The sequence below is a fragment of the Sitophilus oryzae genome, unplaced genomic scaffold (genome assembly GCF_002938485.1).
Source record: "Sitophilus oryzae breed Bouriz unplaced genomic scaffold, Soryzae_2.0 scaffold_482_pilon_pilon, whole genome shotgun sequence".
Lineage (NCBI taxonomy): Eukaryota > Metazoa > Arthropoda > Insecta > Coleoptera > Curculionidae > Sitophilus > Sitophilus oryzae.
The window spans coordinates 364,431-380,722 of record NW_022147065.1 but is presented as its reverse complement, the minus strand read 5'-3'; the positions used below and the strand labels follow the sequence as shown (position 1 = coordinate 380,722).

Below are 16,292 nucleotides of genomic sequence, written 5' to 3'. Positions count from 1 at the left end.
TTAAAAAATCGTATTTTAAATTTCAATCTAGAGTGCGATGGCTGTTTTAAAAAACACTAAGGAGCCTTGGAAAAATAGATTTGATCGTCTAGTGTTTTTCGTGTCTTGTCCTGGCCAGTTAAAAGATGCTCAGTAGCATATATTGGTGAGAAATAAACACATGCCAAATGAATGGAGATTTTGAAAATAATTTTTATTTTAAGAGTATTCCATGTAAAACCCGTATGGACGGCACTGACTGGTTGAAATAAATAAAATTGTTTGTACATCAAAAAAGGTATTTTGATGCATAGAAGACGTGTATCAAGTTTCATAAAGATACCTGTAATAAAATGAGAGTTATTATGAAAAAATGTTTTTTTTAGAATATTTCACCACCCTGTATCTCAGAAATTAAGATGTTTTTGATATACATTCATATAAAGTTTTTCTCTTAGAATAGGTCCAAGAATCACCCTCTTAAATAATAGCATGTCATTAAGGAACATCGTGTATATTCTTAAATGATTATTGAAAAATGAGGAGCAATCATAAAGGCGAACATGCTGATAAATTATTTTATATTCAATATTTAACAATATTACAGTTCATAAATATTGAATAAGTTTTCCTTCGAGATTCTGAACTCCATCCATACTGACTTGGTGTTGTGTTCTCATGTGTATTGAGAAGGGCCCTGTCTGTGAAAATTTCTTTCCGCATATACAGCAGCAGTATGGTTTTTCTCCCGTATGTATCCTCATGTGTACCTTCAGTGTGTTGGACTGATAGAAACCTTTCTGACAAATAGTGCAGACGTAATCCCTTTCACCTAAAATGACCCATATGAAAAAAGGTGTTGCCTGTAAAATGATAATCCTATATCATTTATTTAAAATTTACATAAACCGCCAAAAAACAATATTCAATTTTGAAAAAAAAAGGAAAAATCTACAACACATTTACTTTTTAAAAAATTGCCTTAACGTGTCTTGAAAGTTGAAATTTTTTTTCCAGTTAAATATTTAAGTTTTACAAATTTTTATCTCAATTTTTAATAAATGGTATATTGGGGATCTACCCAATAGAAATCATCATTGATTGGCAGCTGAAACCATCTATATAAAACTTTAGTATTTTACTTTCGGATTTTTTAGGGCCTTTGATGCCATCCGCCCAGGGGCGCTATTCTGTACAATCGTCGGTATCGGTAAGTTCCCGACAGCTATCGGTACGTACGGCCAATAAGCGTCGTGTTGTTGTCATAGTTATCGATCTCGGCCCTATGGCAGATATCGCAAATTTGTTCCGACGACTCTCAGTATGTCTACCGTGAGTTTAACAAGTAGAGATACCGATTTTCGTCGGTACAAATATGCGATATCTGCCATAGGGCCGATCGGTAACTATGACAACAACAATTAACACATTTTTACTATATACAAATACGTACCGAGAGCTGTCGTAACTTACCGATACCGACGATTTTACAGAATAGCGCCCCAGGGAGAGGTAAACGTCTTCAAACTGTTGCAAATGATGAAGGATGTAACCGACAACTGTGATGATAACGAAGAAGAAAGACATGATGATTGTAACAATGTTTTTTCAATGTATGGTTCTATAATTATATACCGGGTGCGTCTCAAAAGTGGCTCGCTCCTATAACTTTTTTAATTTTTCAGGCAAAAAAACGAGATTTGGTATGTTAGTTTATGACATAAATTAGGATTGATTGACGGTATTCAATCGTTTTCGGTCACTTCCTGTTTCGCCGGAAATTACTACGACTTTTGATTTTTAAATGGCACCCTCAGTATTTTTTACTTTATTCGATAGAAAATAACACTCTGAATAGAATGACATATCATATGTCAACTTTTGACATTTTCGCATATGGTTTATTTGAAATTATAACTTGCGGTTCGTAACGAAAATTTTTGACTCGAAATACCAAGTGGGGGGGAGGGGGGGGATTTAATTATTCGTAAAAAAATGCTTTTTCTAAATATGCTAATGAGTCACCCTCGTTCCATTTGAAAACAAATATATAATTAAAAAAACGATTTAGGCATTTTCTAACTTGCCAGGACAAGACACTAACAATATTAGACGATCAAATCTATTTTTCCAAGGCTCCTTGATTAAGAATTAGCGTTTTTAACATTGCCATGGCCCTTTAGATTGAAATTTAAAATACAATTTTTTATTAAGCGAGAATGTCAAAAGTTGACGTAATATGATATATCATTCTATTCAGAATGTCATTTTCTATTAAATAAAGTAAAAAATTCCGTGGGTGCCATTTAAAAATCAAAAGTCGTAGTCATTTCCGGTGAAACAGAAAATTACCAAAAACAATTGAATATGTCAATCATTCCTAATTTATGTCATATACTAACATACAAAATCTCGGTATAAACGTCATCGAAATCAACTTCAAACATGCTAATTTTGATTTTATAGTATATTTTGATATATTCACAAATCGTACTAAACATAAAACTCTAGTAAGAACATGACTCTCTAGAGAAAAACGCAAAATGATAAAAAACCTCATTCATATGAATATAAGTAAGGATGTAGTGAGGATGTATCTGCAAATTATAGCATAAATGCAGGTGTTCCACAAAGTAGTGCTTTAGGACCACTCTTGTCCTTTTTACAGCAGACTTTCCCACAAACAATAAAGTAACAACGGCTACTTTTGCAGATGACACAGTAATTATGGCTGTCGACAAAAAGCCGGCAACAGCTTCCATGATATTGCAAAGACATCTAAATGTAATAGAGGAAGAATTTCGGGCTTCCATTGTTTTTATTAGTGTAAGCAAAATAGAGACAACGGAAGTCCGAAATTACTTTAGTTTAATTATTAGAGACCAGTGCCCTCCGGTATACTTAAACAACACACTAATTCCGTAGTCTTCCTCCATCAAGTACTTTCGAAAGAAACGTAAGCAAATAGATTTGAAAATAAGTAAGTAATAATTTGAAGACTTATATTGGTTAATAGGAAGACGATCTAAACTATCGCTAGAGAATAAACTTCTTTTATATAAAACCATAATAATACCTGTTTGGACATATGAAGCAGAACTCTGGGGATACGCTAGTAAATCAAATATAGCCTTAATATAAAGGAGCCAATCCAAAATTCTACAGATGATAACAAACGCACCATATGGTATGTCTCCACTCATACTCTACATGAACTTAAAAATCCCGTACCTCAAAGAAGTCATCCAAACTCGGAGCAAAAAACATTTCAATAGACTACATGATCACACTAATACCTTACTTCGGCCTCTACTTGAACCAGCACATACAACAAGACGTAAAAGACAATGGCCATCTGATTTGAAAGAATATTAAGGAGGATTTTTCGCCGGAGAAGACCACATCACCTTAACTGGAGCGTCATTGCTCTCAAGTCATCAAATTAGGCCATAGAATTTCTTTGCAATTATTCTGAATGCTAATAGGCTGCTTACTTTTAAAAAAGAAATCACCAACTCAAAGTTTATTATACTTATTTATAATAAATTGTAAGAGAACTGTATCTATCCTTTTAAAGGTACGCATCTACGTAGCGTGGCAAGCATGCGTCAGAAGCCTGTTTAGCGGTAGAAGTGACGATTTCGACGAACGGAATGCAAAAGTTGACAAAAAGAAAAAAAATATTTTTAAATTAAAATAGGCCAGTAAGCGAGAATAAAAATAGGGTATTACCTCCTAATTCTTGACACCCGCACCGGTTCACGTGAAATTTTAACAGTTACCTAGTAGCTTGTGTGCTTTCACCCTGAGGGTGAGTGCCATCCTTCTCGGGGGTAAAAAATCAATCACCCATTTTAATTGCAAACATCGATATAGGGATGAATTAATTATTACTAAGCAATAAATGTTCGATAACATTTTATCAAAAAATTAATATTTTCGTGATATTTAGGGTTGAAAATGTTTGATTTTTCATCTAAACCTGCATATTTTTCTGCCATTTTTTATAAATAACTCGAAAACATTGCGTTTTATCGCAAAACTCATATATAGCAAAAATGAAGCTTTTGGAATAACAAATCGATTCATTATTATATACAGGGTGAGTTTCCTACGATGTTCTCTATGGGTATCTCAGAAACTACTGGAGATAGAGAATCGGTTAAATGCGAAGATAATTTTGCGAAGAAAACATATTATAGCTTATATCGCTGAAAAGCCTGAAAAATGGCGCTTTTTATGAAGCCATGGCCAACTAAGGTTTCCATTTAAAAAAACATATGTTTGTATCATATGTCAAAAACGATAGGTTTTAGAAAAAAATGGAGGACAGAACATCATTAAAGGATGTGATTATCTACAACTTTTATCTGAAAACTTTTTGTCTAAAATAGCTTATAATGGAATTAGAGACAATTTTTAAAATAGCCGAAATTTGTTTTTTTCGAAATATCTAGTAAGCCATGAACTTTTTCAAAAATCTGAAAGGCGCATATTTATGACCCCACAAAACTGCAATTCTTTCCCCATTTAACTGACTCTCTATCTCCAGTAGTTTCCGAGATACCCATAGAGAACATCGTAGGAAACTCACCCTGTATATTATTATTGATTACCATAGGTGTAATAATAGCCGAGTTATCACTCTGTAAAAGTGATAACTCTAAATTCTAAATCGCTCGAACATGCAGAGCCCATTGTTAGTACCTAAATAGAGCCAACCGTACCTACATGTATTACGCTCAGTTTTTATTTTTTATGATTTTAGTCATAGATTTTGTTGTTAATTTTTTTCCGAAAAAACGAGGTAACCAAATTATTTTGATTATATTTATTTTTTAAATCATCAAATTATTTTTATCATAACTTAACTTTTTTAAGGCTTCTAAAAGGCCTTTTCAAGCAATTTAAAAACGGCCATATTCATTTTCTTCGAAAAATGTGTTCTTTCGCCATTGTTTGAGGTAAAACGTTTGGTTTGGTTTTCAAAAAATAAAAAATCACCTTTACAGAGTGATAACTCGGCTATTATTACACCTACGCTAATCAACAAAAACGAATCGTTTAGTTATTCCAAAAGCTTCATTTCTGCTTTATATGAGTTTTGCGATAAAACGCAAGGTTTTCGAGTTATTTATAAAAAGTGACAGAAAAATATGGAGTTTTTAGATGAAAAATCAACATTTCCAATCCTAAATAACTAGAAAATATTAATTTTCTGAAAAAATGTTATAGAACATTTTTTGCTTAGAATTCATCCCTTGACTTTTGCAATTAAAATGGGTGATTTAATGAGGTTAGAGCACACATCGTTACTATGTAACTTTTGTTTCTTACATATGGGAAAATTAAAACTTTGGGTGCACGTCACAAGGTGGCCACCAGCAATTTACATATAAATGCGCTTGGTGTCATTGATGACGCACACCCAAAGTTGTTTTAATTTTTCCATATATCTATATGCACTGTTAAAATTTCACGTCAATCGGTGCATGTATTCAGAATTCGGACCCTAAAACCCTCGCTTACTGGCCTAAAATGAGAGATAACTGCCACAAGCTTGAAGATACTAACTGAGTTGCCTGAACAAATGGTCAATTCACCCACTTGAGTAGAGCACAAAGGATGGAATCTCCAAATATCTCTTGGTACCGCCGAACCTGCTTCTCTTCTAAATCATTAACCATCCCAACAAAATTGCTCACCATCTCGAGAATGTAGAACGTATGAGAGGGGGAAGTAGATATTTCTAACTCTATTCTTGAGTTAGGTATAACTCATCATACAGTGCCAAGGCTTTGACAAAATCCAGTATCTGAGACGGTTTTACAGAAGTTAGTTCTCTATCTCCAATGTGAGTGGTACCAAAATTTATGGCACGAATGGTTGTCATCTCGGCGATGAGGTGTTCTGGTGTTTCCCATTCTCCCCACAGAATCTCCATCAGATATTTTTTGTTAGCTTCAATCTACTGAGATGTTAATTGAGGAGTGTCCTGTTAAAAACCCCGTGACAATCCGAAGGTTGCTCTTACTTAAATCAAGAAAATTAATTTTCTTGGACGTAAGTTCTCTGAAATTTCTTCGAGTGTCTTCGAGACTGTTGGAGGATTCCCATTCCAGGCTATGAACGTAATCTTCCAGGTTCTTGAGTTTCCAGAGTAGGATGACTTTATTTTCTTTGCTTAAGTTGATAAGCTTCCCCAAGCATTCTTTGACCAACTTTGAAACGATGGTTATTGAGTTGATCGGTTTTAATTAATGCTGCTTGACGATTGGATAAGATGGATATTTCTTGTATGCGATAGTTCCTATCTAAGATAAGTTGTACGCATTTTTCGATAGCGTAATTTTCTGCCTGGAGGGTGCTGGGGTAGGTACCCATTGGTTCGGAGTATTTAGTTTTTGGCCAATTCACAAATTCAACTCTACCTAAAAACGTGACTTGAGAAAAACGAAAAATGAGAAAAAATCAAGTATATGAATAGGCCCCTTACCCAAAAAGGAATCACCTTTTCAAAGTTTATCATACCATATTTACATCATATACAATAAGATTGTAAGAGAATTGTATGTGTCCTTTCCAATGTACACCATTCGTAGGGTGGCAAGCATGCGTCAAATAGCATAAAGACTGTTTAGCGGTAGAAGGGACGATTTTGACGAACGGCATCCAAAAGTTGACAGAAAGAAAAACATTACTTTTGAAATGAAATGAGAGATAACTGCCACAAGTTTGAAGATACTGACAAGTAATTAAAGAGTTGGCTGATCAAATAGTCAATTCGCCCACTTGAGTAGAGCAGGATGGAATCTTCAAATATTTCTTGGTACTCTTATCCCTGTTTTTGCTTTGATTTTGGAAGCATCACTATACCACGTTATGGTATGGTCTTTTACCTGCTGAGCAAACGTTTCTGTCTTCCAATCCTTTTTATTGCTCAGCATTACAGTGAGGTATGTCTCTGTATACTCTTGGTATGTCATCCACTGGGAGTTGGAGAAATGAAATTGTCCTTTTGAGGGTGTTCCAAGCCCCCGAGCTGACAATTATTCCAGTACTATGGTCTTGAGAAAGAATATAATTATAAATATTTAGGATAAGGCATTCTATAGAGAATATAAAAAGGCGTACCAACCTTATAGGAATCCAAATGTTAATCAACACCATGCATCAACAGTTTAAGCGTTCGCTCGGTTAACCAAGGCGACGCGATGTTCAGATAACCAAAACTCTACTGTATCTTAGCAAAATGATACAAAAGTAAATACACTTTACCTTTATGAATTTTCATATGTACTTTTAAATCTTCTCCTCTACTAAACTTTTTAGAGCACAAGTTACAACCATAGGGCTTTTCTCCTGTATGGATACGGACGTGTTTCTTTAACTGAGAAGAACTAACACATCCTCTGTTACAATATGAGCATATATAGGGTTTTTCACCGCTAAAAATTATTAATTAACTCTGGAAATACTTTATTTTTACTATACAGGTACCTGTGAATCCTCATATGAACATTTAAACGAGAATGATCAGGAAAACCTTTTCCACACGTTTTGCAAATATAAGGTTTCTCACCTGAAAGGGACGTACAAATTAAGATTGACATTGAAATTTTAAAAATACCATTTATCCGATTTTAAGGGGCCGGAAACCCTATGCCGGAACCCGGAAATTATTTTTTGTCAATTATCAAGTTTTAAAGTTGAAATAAGCGAAATTTTAAGCCTGCATTTGGGGAATTTTTTGATAAAAAAAATAAAATTTTAAGGGAAGTATTAAAGTTTTACTGTTAATTAAAAGTACAGGGTGGTCGAAATTGGTCTGTTTTAATAGAGAAACACTATTTCCTGACTAGATAGAGCAAAACCGACATAGAGATGTCATGGGCTCGATTTCTGAGACACGTTTAATGGCGAAAACCGCCTGTTGATATTTTCACTGCCAACTGAGATACGGGGCCTTTTTGAATTTTTTACCATTTTGAAAATTGCCGAAACTTTTTTATTTCGCGGAATAATAAAATTCTGGAAAGACGTTCTTAAGGCACTTTCTTAAACACAATTCAGTGACGTAGTCAGTTTTTTTTCTATGCTTGGTCTTTTTATGAGAAATAATAAAAAATATAATTTTTTAAATGGAAATCATAGTTGGCTATTAACTTAAAAAATGCTGGCGTTTAACCCTTTCCAACGATATAAAGTTATGGGTATCTATTTCTAAGAATGAGAGAAATTTAGGGTTTTCGTCTTTTTATCCAGCGGGCCTTGAATTTGTATTGACCTATTTGCCTAATTATTTTTTATCACAATTTAATATTCTATATTATTATTAATTTATCTGCTTAATGAAGACTTTTGAAAAGATAAATTAACATTATGTATTATTAGTATTAGTAATTACAATTGAAATTGATATAATAAATAAAAAACAAAACTAAAAAAAACTATTTTTTGAGTGACGAATATAGTTTCCTAAAAAAATCATTAAAAATGTTCAAACTGAGCACCTCCTTATTAAATACACAATAAACATCTTTTGCGCACAGAGTTACAACGATTTATTAGGCGAACTGGTATAATAAGTTTAAAAGCTTGCCTAGTAACCTTCTGCAATTCTTCTCTCGTCCTCTCGTCCCAATGGTTCTTTCCTTACACATATATAAGGTCTTTTAATTTCCCCTATATGGGGGCCAAAATATGAGGCCCCTTGTTCCAATCAAATTCTCTCTAAATTCTCCATTTAATAGTGCAGTTGTAACCCTGGCGTTTTCATTGTAAATAGTAATACTAATATAGAATGTTAATTTACCTTTTCAAAAGTCCTTAATTATGCAGATAAATAATAATATAGAATATTAAATTATGATAAAAAATAATTAGGCAACTAGGTCAACACAAAATCAAGGCCTGCTTCGATACAAAGATAAAAAACCTAATATTTCTCTTATTCTTTGAAATAAATACACATAACTTTATATCGCTGGAAAGGGTTAAACGCCAGCATTTTTTTAAGATCATAGCCAACTATGATTTCCATTTAAAAAATTATATTTTTTATTATTTCTGACAAAAAGAGCCAGTATAGAAAAAAACTTACTCCGCCACTGGATTGTGTTTAAGAAAGTGCCTTAAGAACGTCTTTCCAGAATTTTATTATTCCGCGAAAAAAAAAAGTGTCGGCAATTTTCAAAATGTTATCTCAGTTGGCAGTGAAACTATCAACAGGCGGTTTTCGCCATTAAACGTCTCAGAAATCGAGCCCATGACTATCTAGTCGGGAAATAGGTTTTCTCTGTTAAAATAGACCAATTTCGACCACCCTGTACATACATTCATGTGATTTTGAATCGTCCCCTTAAATATTAGCATATCATTGAACATCCTGTTCAAAGAAATAAACATAAAATGTAGTTAAAGGAAGAGTACTTATCATTTCATTGCCTTTCCTTTACTTTTGGCTTACCTGTGTGAGTCCTTATATGAATGGTCAAATTACTTTGAGATGTAAAAGTCTTATCGCAAAAATTGCACATAAAATTACGCTCGCCTGTGTGTGTCTTCATATGCATTTGTAATGAACCTGAACCGCACAGCCTACAACAAATTCATGAACTGCTGGAAATAAATAGGAGTAAACATACATTTTTCCACATTCCCTACATTCGTGAGTCTTGATGCCAGTATGTGTTTTGTTATGTGCCATTAAACTAGTATATCTTGCAAAAGCTTTACCACATACTAAACAAAGAAAATCTTTAACGTTTGAATGAGCTCTTGTATGTTCCACTAACCTATGTAAATAAAAAAACAAAGAACTTAAATGTATAGGAAATTAATTAATTCCTTTATCATACTTGGATGACTGGGCAAAGGCTTTTCCACATAGTTTACACTGAAATGGTTTCTCTCCTGTATGCGTTCTTAAATGTCTTTTTAAATCATCAGACCTATACACACATATAAAAAACATTACAGCTTTATACAGGGTGGCGCACCTCATTCGCCTCGGTTGATTATACAAAAACGAAAAGATGTAGAAACAAAATATTTTATGGGTATAGGTGGGCAGGCAATGTGCACAATTGAACAAACAAACATTGAATCAAACTATATTAGGGTTTCCTGTATTTATCTATCTCAGATTTTGAATAAAAAGGGATTTTAAATAAAATGGCCATCAAGATGGCTGGTATCAGTGGTATCGCAATGGCAATTTTCTAGTGACAGTTAGTAACTATTTTCAAAGTCGACATTAGTTTATAGACATTATTATTTAAAGTTTACTAAAATTTACTCACAATAGTTTAATAAGTAAGTATTCTTTATTTTATGAAGAAAAATAAAGCCGTATCTTCTGGCGGAACGAATGGATATGTTACTAGTAATTTTATTTTGTGAGGAAAATTATTTCTTAGCCTTAAGAGCTATGTTCAAAGATAACCAAATAGGAATCTTCCTGATAAGTGTTCATTTAAAAAACTACTTGTCCTATTTCCTATTCCGCAGAGTTGCTAGTGTAATTTATAAAAAACCTATGAGGCAGAAACCTGTCGTTGGAAGTGAAGAAATTGAATTTGCCGTTAATTGGCTCTTTTATAGAAATCCATAATATATCTACAAGTTGGTAAATAATATAAGGGTAAAATAAAACAAAGAATTACTTCTCGTTTTTCTTGATAGAATAATAAATACATATTAATAAATATTGTTTATTTAACTATTGTAGGTAAATTAAATAAAAGTAAACTGGTATAAATTTAAATAAAGTCTATAAACTAATGTCGACTTTAAAAATAGTTACTAACTGTCACTAGAAAATTACCATGGCGATACCAGCCATCTTATTTAAAATCGCTTTTTATTTAAAATCTGAGATAGATAGGTATAGGAAACCCTAATATAGTTTGAAAGAGCATTTGAATCAGCTTCGATTTATTTAAAAAAAATACAGGGTGTTGAATTTGAAATAACAAAGTTTTTATGTAAAATAAATCCTAAAAATAGATCACCAATTTTTGGTACCCCTGTATAAATGAATGAAGCAATAACATTTTTCAGTAAAGTTTATTTCTTTACCTTTAAACTCAGCACAAGAATTAATTCTGAAAAGTAATGTATAGGGTGTTAATAATTTATTCTTTTGTAGCATCCATATTCAAATATCTTTAAATATCTCAAAAACCAAATATTTTAAACATATTTAACCTTTATAATAAATGGCTTGTTTAGGCCCAAGAATCCAAAAATGAAATAAAATACCGGGTGTTCCATAAGAAAAAATATAACTTTGGTATGGATCTTAGTTCTGAGACACCCTGTATATTTCAAAATAATTTTAAATTGTGCCACAATGCCTCCCCACATATACTCATAAAATATTTTGTTTCTACATCTTTCTGTTTTCGTATAATCAACCGAGGCGAATGAGGTGCGCCAACCTGTATATACAGGGTGTGCCATTTTCATGTGTTTTACAGGGTTTCTTGTTTATGAGTAGAGATACAAAAATGCGGTTTTCACATAACTGTCCTACTTCTTTATGAAACTAAAAACGCGACACACAGATTTGCCCTAGCCTTCTCGTATTTTGGAAAACAGGGCAAATTTAAAAATTTAGCATTTTTTGAGATCCTTCGTATCTTAGTTATAACTTATCGAAAAGGTGAAAACGGAGTTCCGTGGAGTTTTTCACGTAGAGTCCAGTTAGTACAGTCAATCTGACACCTTTAACTTCTATCAAATTACCCCCGCTCTCATACTTTGCCAGTCGTAAGTAGTCCACTAGAAAAGCTTAAATTCAAAAATTCACTTCACCCCACCGTTTTTGAGAAATTCTTTTTTTTTTTGAAAAAAGTTTGAATTCGATTTTCTGCCTGAACTGTAAGTCCCACAGAACATTTTATGGAACAAAAAATAAAGAGAAATTAATTCTCGACATTTTCATCTCCAAGTAACAAACCTCTAAAACCTACGAGGACAATGTTAGAGGGCGCCAAAGTCACCTAAACGCAGTTCTTTGCATTTTTCCGGGTGAAACCATTTTTTACTGTCGCCAAGTTTTTAAAAGTAAAGAGTTTTGTAAAGTAAAGAGTAGAGGTTTGTTACTTAAGCCTTGTTCACGTAGACGCGAATCGCGAATCGCGATTTTGCAAAACTGCTCTCATTGGTCCAATTTTACTGATCATGGCGGCGCTGTCAGAAATTTTAAGATTTTGGCGATTCGCAAGATTTAAAATTTGGGGGGCGGGAAACTTAAAGTGTTTTCAACTTTCTGCGAATATTCGCGCGATTTTAAGGTTTGCGTTTGCGCAGAATGGTGTTGTGATCCGGTTATCGATTATTTTGACGACGCTGCCGCAAAGTAACTGAAAGCATTCATGAAAGCATTCCTCCAGTTGAAATGGGTTCTCATGCATAATATGTTTTTGATATGTATGGTGACAATTTTTCAACTTCAACCAAGTTATCAAACTCCTATACAGATAATCTGTGAAAATTCCTAAATTTTTTCTCATTTTTTTTCCTTATTTCTTAAATTAAATTGCGACAAGCACCTTGTTGCTTGCGAAATTTGAATATTTCACATGTCCCAAATGACCCATAAATGACCTATAAACCTGTGCTATAAAACCCGCTCTCTTCTACGTTTTAACAATAAGTAAATGGCAATTTTACACCTTATTCTATTCCAATCCCACAATCGTAATTGATATTCATAATTATTAAACAAATTTAAACTCATATTGTACGCTATAAAATATAAAATAAAGATCGTAAACACGAATAAATATGTATAAAACAAATTAAGTTATCTCAGGTTATGTTTTTTTTGGTAACTTTCAGTCTTTCAGTGGAGCAAAAATGACATGGCCCTAAAAATTCGCGACTGTATGAAATAATAGGTCCAAATTTTGCGAATATTTTTTGGCGAATCGCTTTTCGCAATTCGCGATTCGCGTCTATATGAAACAAGCTTTAGAGATGAAAATGTAGAGAATTTAACTCTCTTCATTTTTGTTCCATGAAATTTTATGTGGGGATTATTTTATTTTATTTATTTAAACCAAATATATACCGTGTGTGTCTCAAAAGTGGCTCTAAACTTTTTAATTTTTTCAGATAAAAAATTGAGATTTGGTATATTAGTATATGACATAAATTAGGATTGATTGACGTATTCAATTGTTTTTGGTCACTTCCTGTTTCACAAATGAAAATGGGACACCCTATACATTTATAAAATAAAAAAATACCTAGCAAATCCTTTTCCGCATTCATTGCACATATGCCTTTTACTGCCTTCCTGATGAACTGTTGACAAATGTCTAGATAATGTGCTAGCACTGGAGAATTTCTGATTGCATTTTTTACATACACGAATTATTGGTAACGGAGAATGACTCCTTTTATGTTTCTTGAATTATAAATTTTGAATAGAAAAATTTGTAAATCACTATATTTCATATTACCTTCAAATCCTTCTCTGTGGTAAAACAAGAAAAACATCCAACAGTCTCGCAAGCAAACAAAGGCTGCTTTGTTTCATCTTCATCTACTCTTGCATTTAAAGCACAATTATTTTCATTTCCTAATTCAGAAAAAGATTCAAGATGCTTTAATTCCCCACTATTATTAACTGACACATTTTCTTCTGACTGCAGGCTATTTGAATTATCTATACTATGTAAAGGGGCACCAAATTCTTGCTGAAAATTATCACATAAATCGCTTATAATTAATGGAGCATTCAAGGTCTGTCCTAGTAATGCATCTAGGGGTCTTAATTCAACTAATGTAGAGCCCACTTCCTGGGACAAGAGTTCTTTCAAGGTATAATCTGACTTGCAACATTGTTGTTCGAACAAACAAGAACTAATAATGGAATCGACACACTTGGAACAAACTTGTCCAGGTAAGCCATCATTTTCGATCACCTATCAAATATATATTAATTCCGATATAAAAAGATTACAAAGGATTTACCTGCAAACTTGTACATGAATTTAACATATCGGAAAGTTTAATGTTACTTTCATTTGTACACTCAGTACTAAATAAAGACCTCATTTCAGATGATTGAGAAAGACATGTTCTACATACTTTCTCAAAGTTTATAGTTGCACAAGCCATAGTTCAAAAACTAAAAATATAACATTAAACTTTATTTATTTATACTTGATTTTGGTTATGTTTGGTTATGTTCGGTCCATTCATATTCATAGATCATCGTTAACGGGATAACGATCGAGAATTCATGACGTCATATAAATAGATGTTTCGGATCTCTCCACTTCATTTATGACACCAAAAAAAATAGAGATATTTGATTGAGGTATCACATACATCTTAAGATATCTATCTACTTATTGTATTAGTATAATTGAAATATACAAACTGTAAATTTAAATTTCTACTTATTCTTAATAAGTGGAATTTATGACGTTTCCAATGTAGTGTGGCTCCAATGTAAATCTAAATGTTTTCAATGATCTGATATCTGATACGTCATAGAGCAAGGCGGAGAACGAAGGCCGACGTACTTTAAATTTCAAATTGTAAACCAGTAAATATTTTTGTTTTTACTTTAAATAGCCTCAATATGGCCTCAATACTGTGATTTATTTAAAAGTAAGTGATTTAGAATACTATTGGTACTGTCTGTTACGTGTATTCCGATTATTTATATTTGCATTATGCCGAATAAGTGTTGTGTGCCTGGTTGTAGAGGCAATTATAACCAAAAAAACAATGTGAGAGTGTATAGCTTTCCAAAAGATGATGATCTCCGTAAAGAGTGGCTTCGGGCAATTGGTCGAGAAAATTTTGTTGTTTCCAAACATAGCAAGGTCTGTCAGAACCATTTCAACAAGGATTGTTTTAAATGGCATAATACATATACAGATGAAAAATCCGGGAAAGTAATCGAGGTTCCATTAAAATTTCCCAAGCTTAAAGTAGGTTCTTTGCCAACTATTTTTCCAGATAGACCATCACACATTTCTGAATCTGGAGATGAAACTACCGGAAGTGAAGATGAAAATAATGTTTTACGGCATGAACAAAATTTAGTTCAAGTAAAAAAGAAAAGCCCAGAAGTACGTTTGGCACCCGAAAAAGCAGTTACTTTTCAAACTTTTGATGAATTTAATACTATTTTCCAGACCTGGATACTTCCCGATCCCTGGCGAAAAGCGGTTAATGAATACAATGAGATTATTTTATTTAAGATTGCATTCTCTCCTATGCCTGTTGTAACTTATTCAGTAGTCATACATTTAGACCTGAAATTAGAAACCTATTTATATGATCAAAATATTACTGTTCATACAAATGGGTTAAAAACTCCATTTTCTTTAAACAACATAAGCCATTTAATAGATTTATTAAACGAAATCGACACTTTATTGGTTTTTGCAGATAAAGAACACTCCTCTGAAGATTCGCTTCGAAATAAAGCCAATAGTACTACGGAAAAAATTATCAGTCACGCTTGTTATCTACTAGATTCGTTAAAATGCGTTGAAAATAATAAATTTTTAACTTTTATCTGTGATCAGTTAAAGTTACTAACAATACGTAAAGAAAGATATAGATATTCACGAGATACTCTAATATTATGTTCAATATTGAATACTATAAGTTCACATGCTTATAAATATTTAAGAGAATATAGTAGCTTAATATTACCTCATCAAATCACTTTAAAATCTCTATGTAACTTTTTTCTGACAGACCCTACTGCTGAAAAACGGGAATCTTTTTTAACTTATGCAAAAAATATGTTTAAGTATGTAAAAGATAATCATAAGAGACATATGATTTTACTGTTGGAGGAAATTCAAACCAAACCTGATCTTGACCATAGAGGGGGAAACGCTTGGACTGCAAGACCTAATAGCCATTTAGTAAATTCTGCATTTACTTTCACGCTTATTGGAGTACGTTCAAATTTTAAAGAACTCATACATATTTCACCATTTGCAAAAATTGACCCTGATATTCTTTTTAAGCACATAAAATATATCATTATTGGCCTCGAAGAAATTGGATATAAGATTTTCTGTACTATAACTGATAATAATGCAATGAATATTAAAGCAATGAGCAACTTCTCAGTAAAAAAGCAGTTGAGTATTGTTTATCCTCATCCTGCAGGAAGTGAAAGGCCTTTGTTTTATTTGTTTGACTCAGTTTACTTACTAGAATGTATAAAATGTAACTGGATGAATTCGGAACCTGCTAAAATACTTACATATCCCGATTTTGAAAAATCAGACGTTATAAAATTTGCCTCAGTTCAAAGTCTA

The 16,292-nt window shown here is 32.7% G+C and overlaps 1 protein-coding gene across 2 annotated transcripts; it reads right to left on the bottom strand.

Annotated features, from left to right (window-relative positions):
• Positions 1–545: 545 nt before the first annotated feature.
• On the bottom strand, positions 546–14,184 carry LOC115886308 (zinc finger protein OZF-like). Of its 2 annotated transcripts, none has more exons than XM_030905401.1 (9): positions 13,969–14,184; positions 13,455–13,919; positions 13,239–13,399; positions 9,840–9,932; positions 9,627–9,776; positions 9,449–9,579; positions 7,480–7,561; positions 7,258–7,427; positions 546–811 (listed from the first exon to the last, which is right to left on the bottom strand). In XM_030905401.1, the coding sequence occupies exons 1-9, from the start codon at positions 14,113–14,115 to the stop codon at positions 588–590; spliced, it is 1,623 nt and encodes a 540-aa protein (XP_030761261.1). In that variant the 5' UTR covers positions 14,116–14,184; the 3' UTR covers positions 546–587. The 2 variants fall into 2 exon arrangements, with proteins under 2 accessions (XP_030761261.1, XP_030761262.1); XM_030905402.1 differs by having other exon boundaries at positions 750–842.
• Positions 14,185–16,292: the final 2,108 nt, after the last annotated feature.

Bases quoted from the DNA above. Each gene is read 5' to 3' on its own strand.
- LOC115886308 (XM_030905401.1), bottom strand. From the start codon at position 14,115: ATGGCTTGTGCAACTATAAACTTTGAGAAAGTATGTAGAACATGTCTT. The intron at 13,920-13,968 runs GTAAATCCTTTG...TATATTTGATAG, and splicing joins ATTCATGTACAAGTTTGCAG to GTGATCGAAAATGATGGCTT. The intron at 9,933-13,238 runs GTATTTTTTTAT...ATGTGTGTATAG, and splicing joins TGCGGAAAAGGATTTGCTAG to GTCTGATGATTTAAAAAGAC.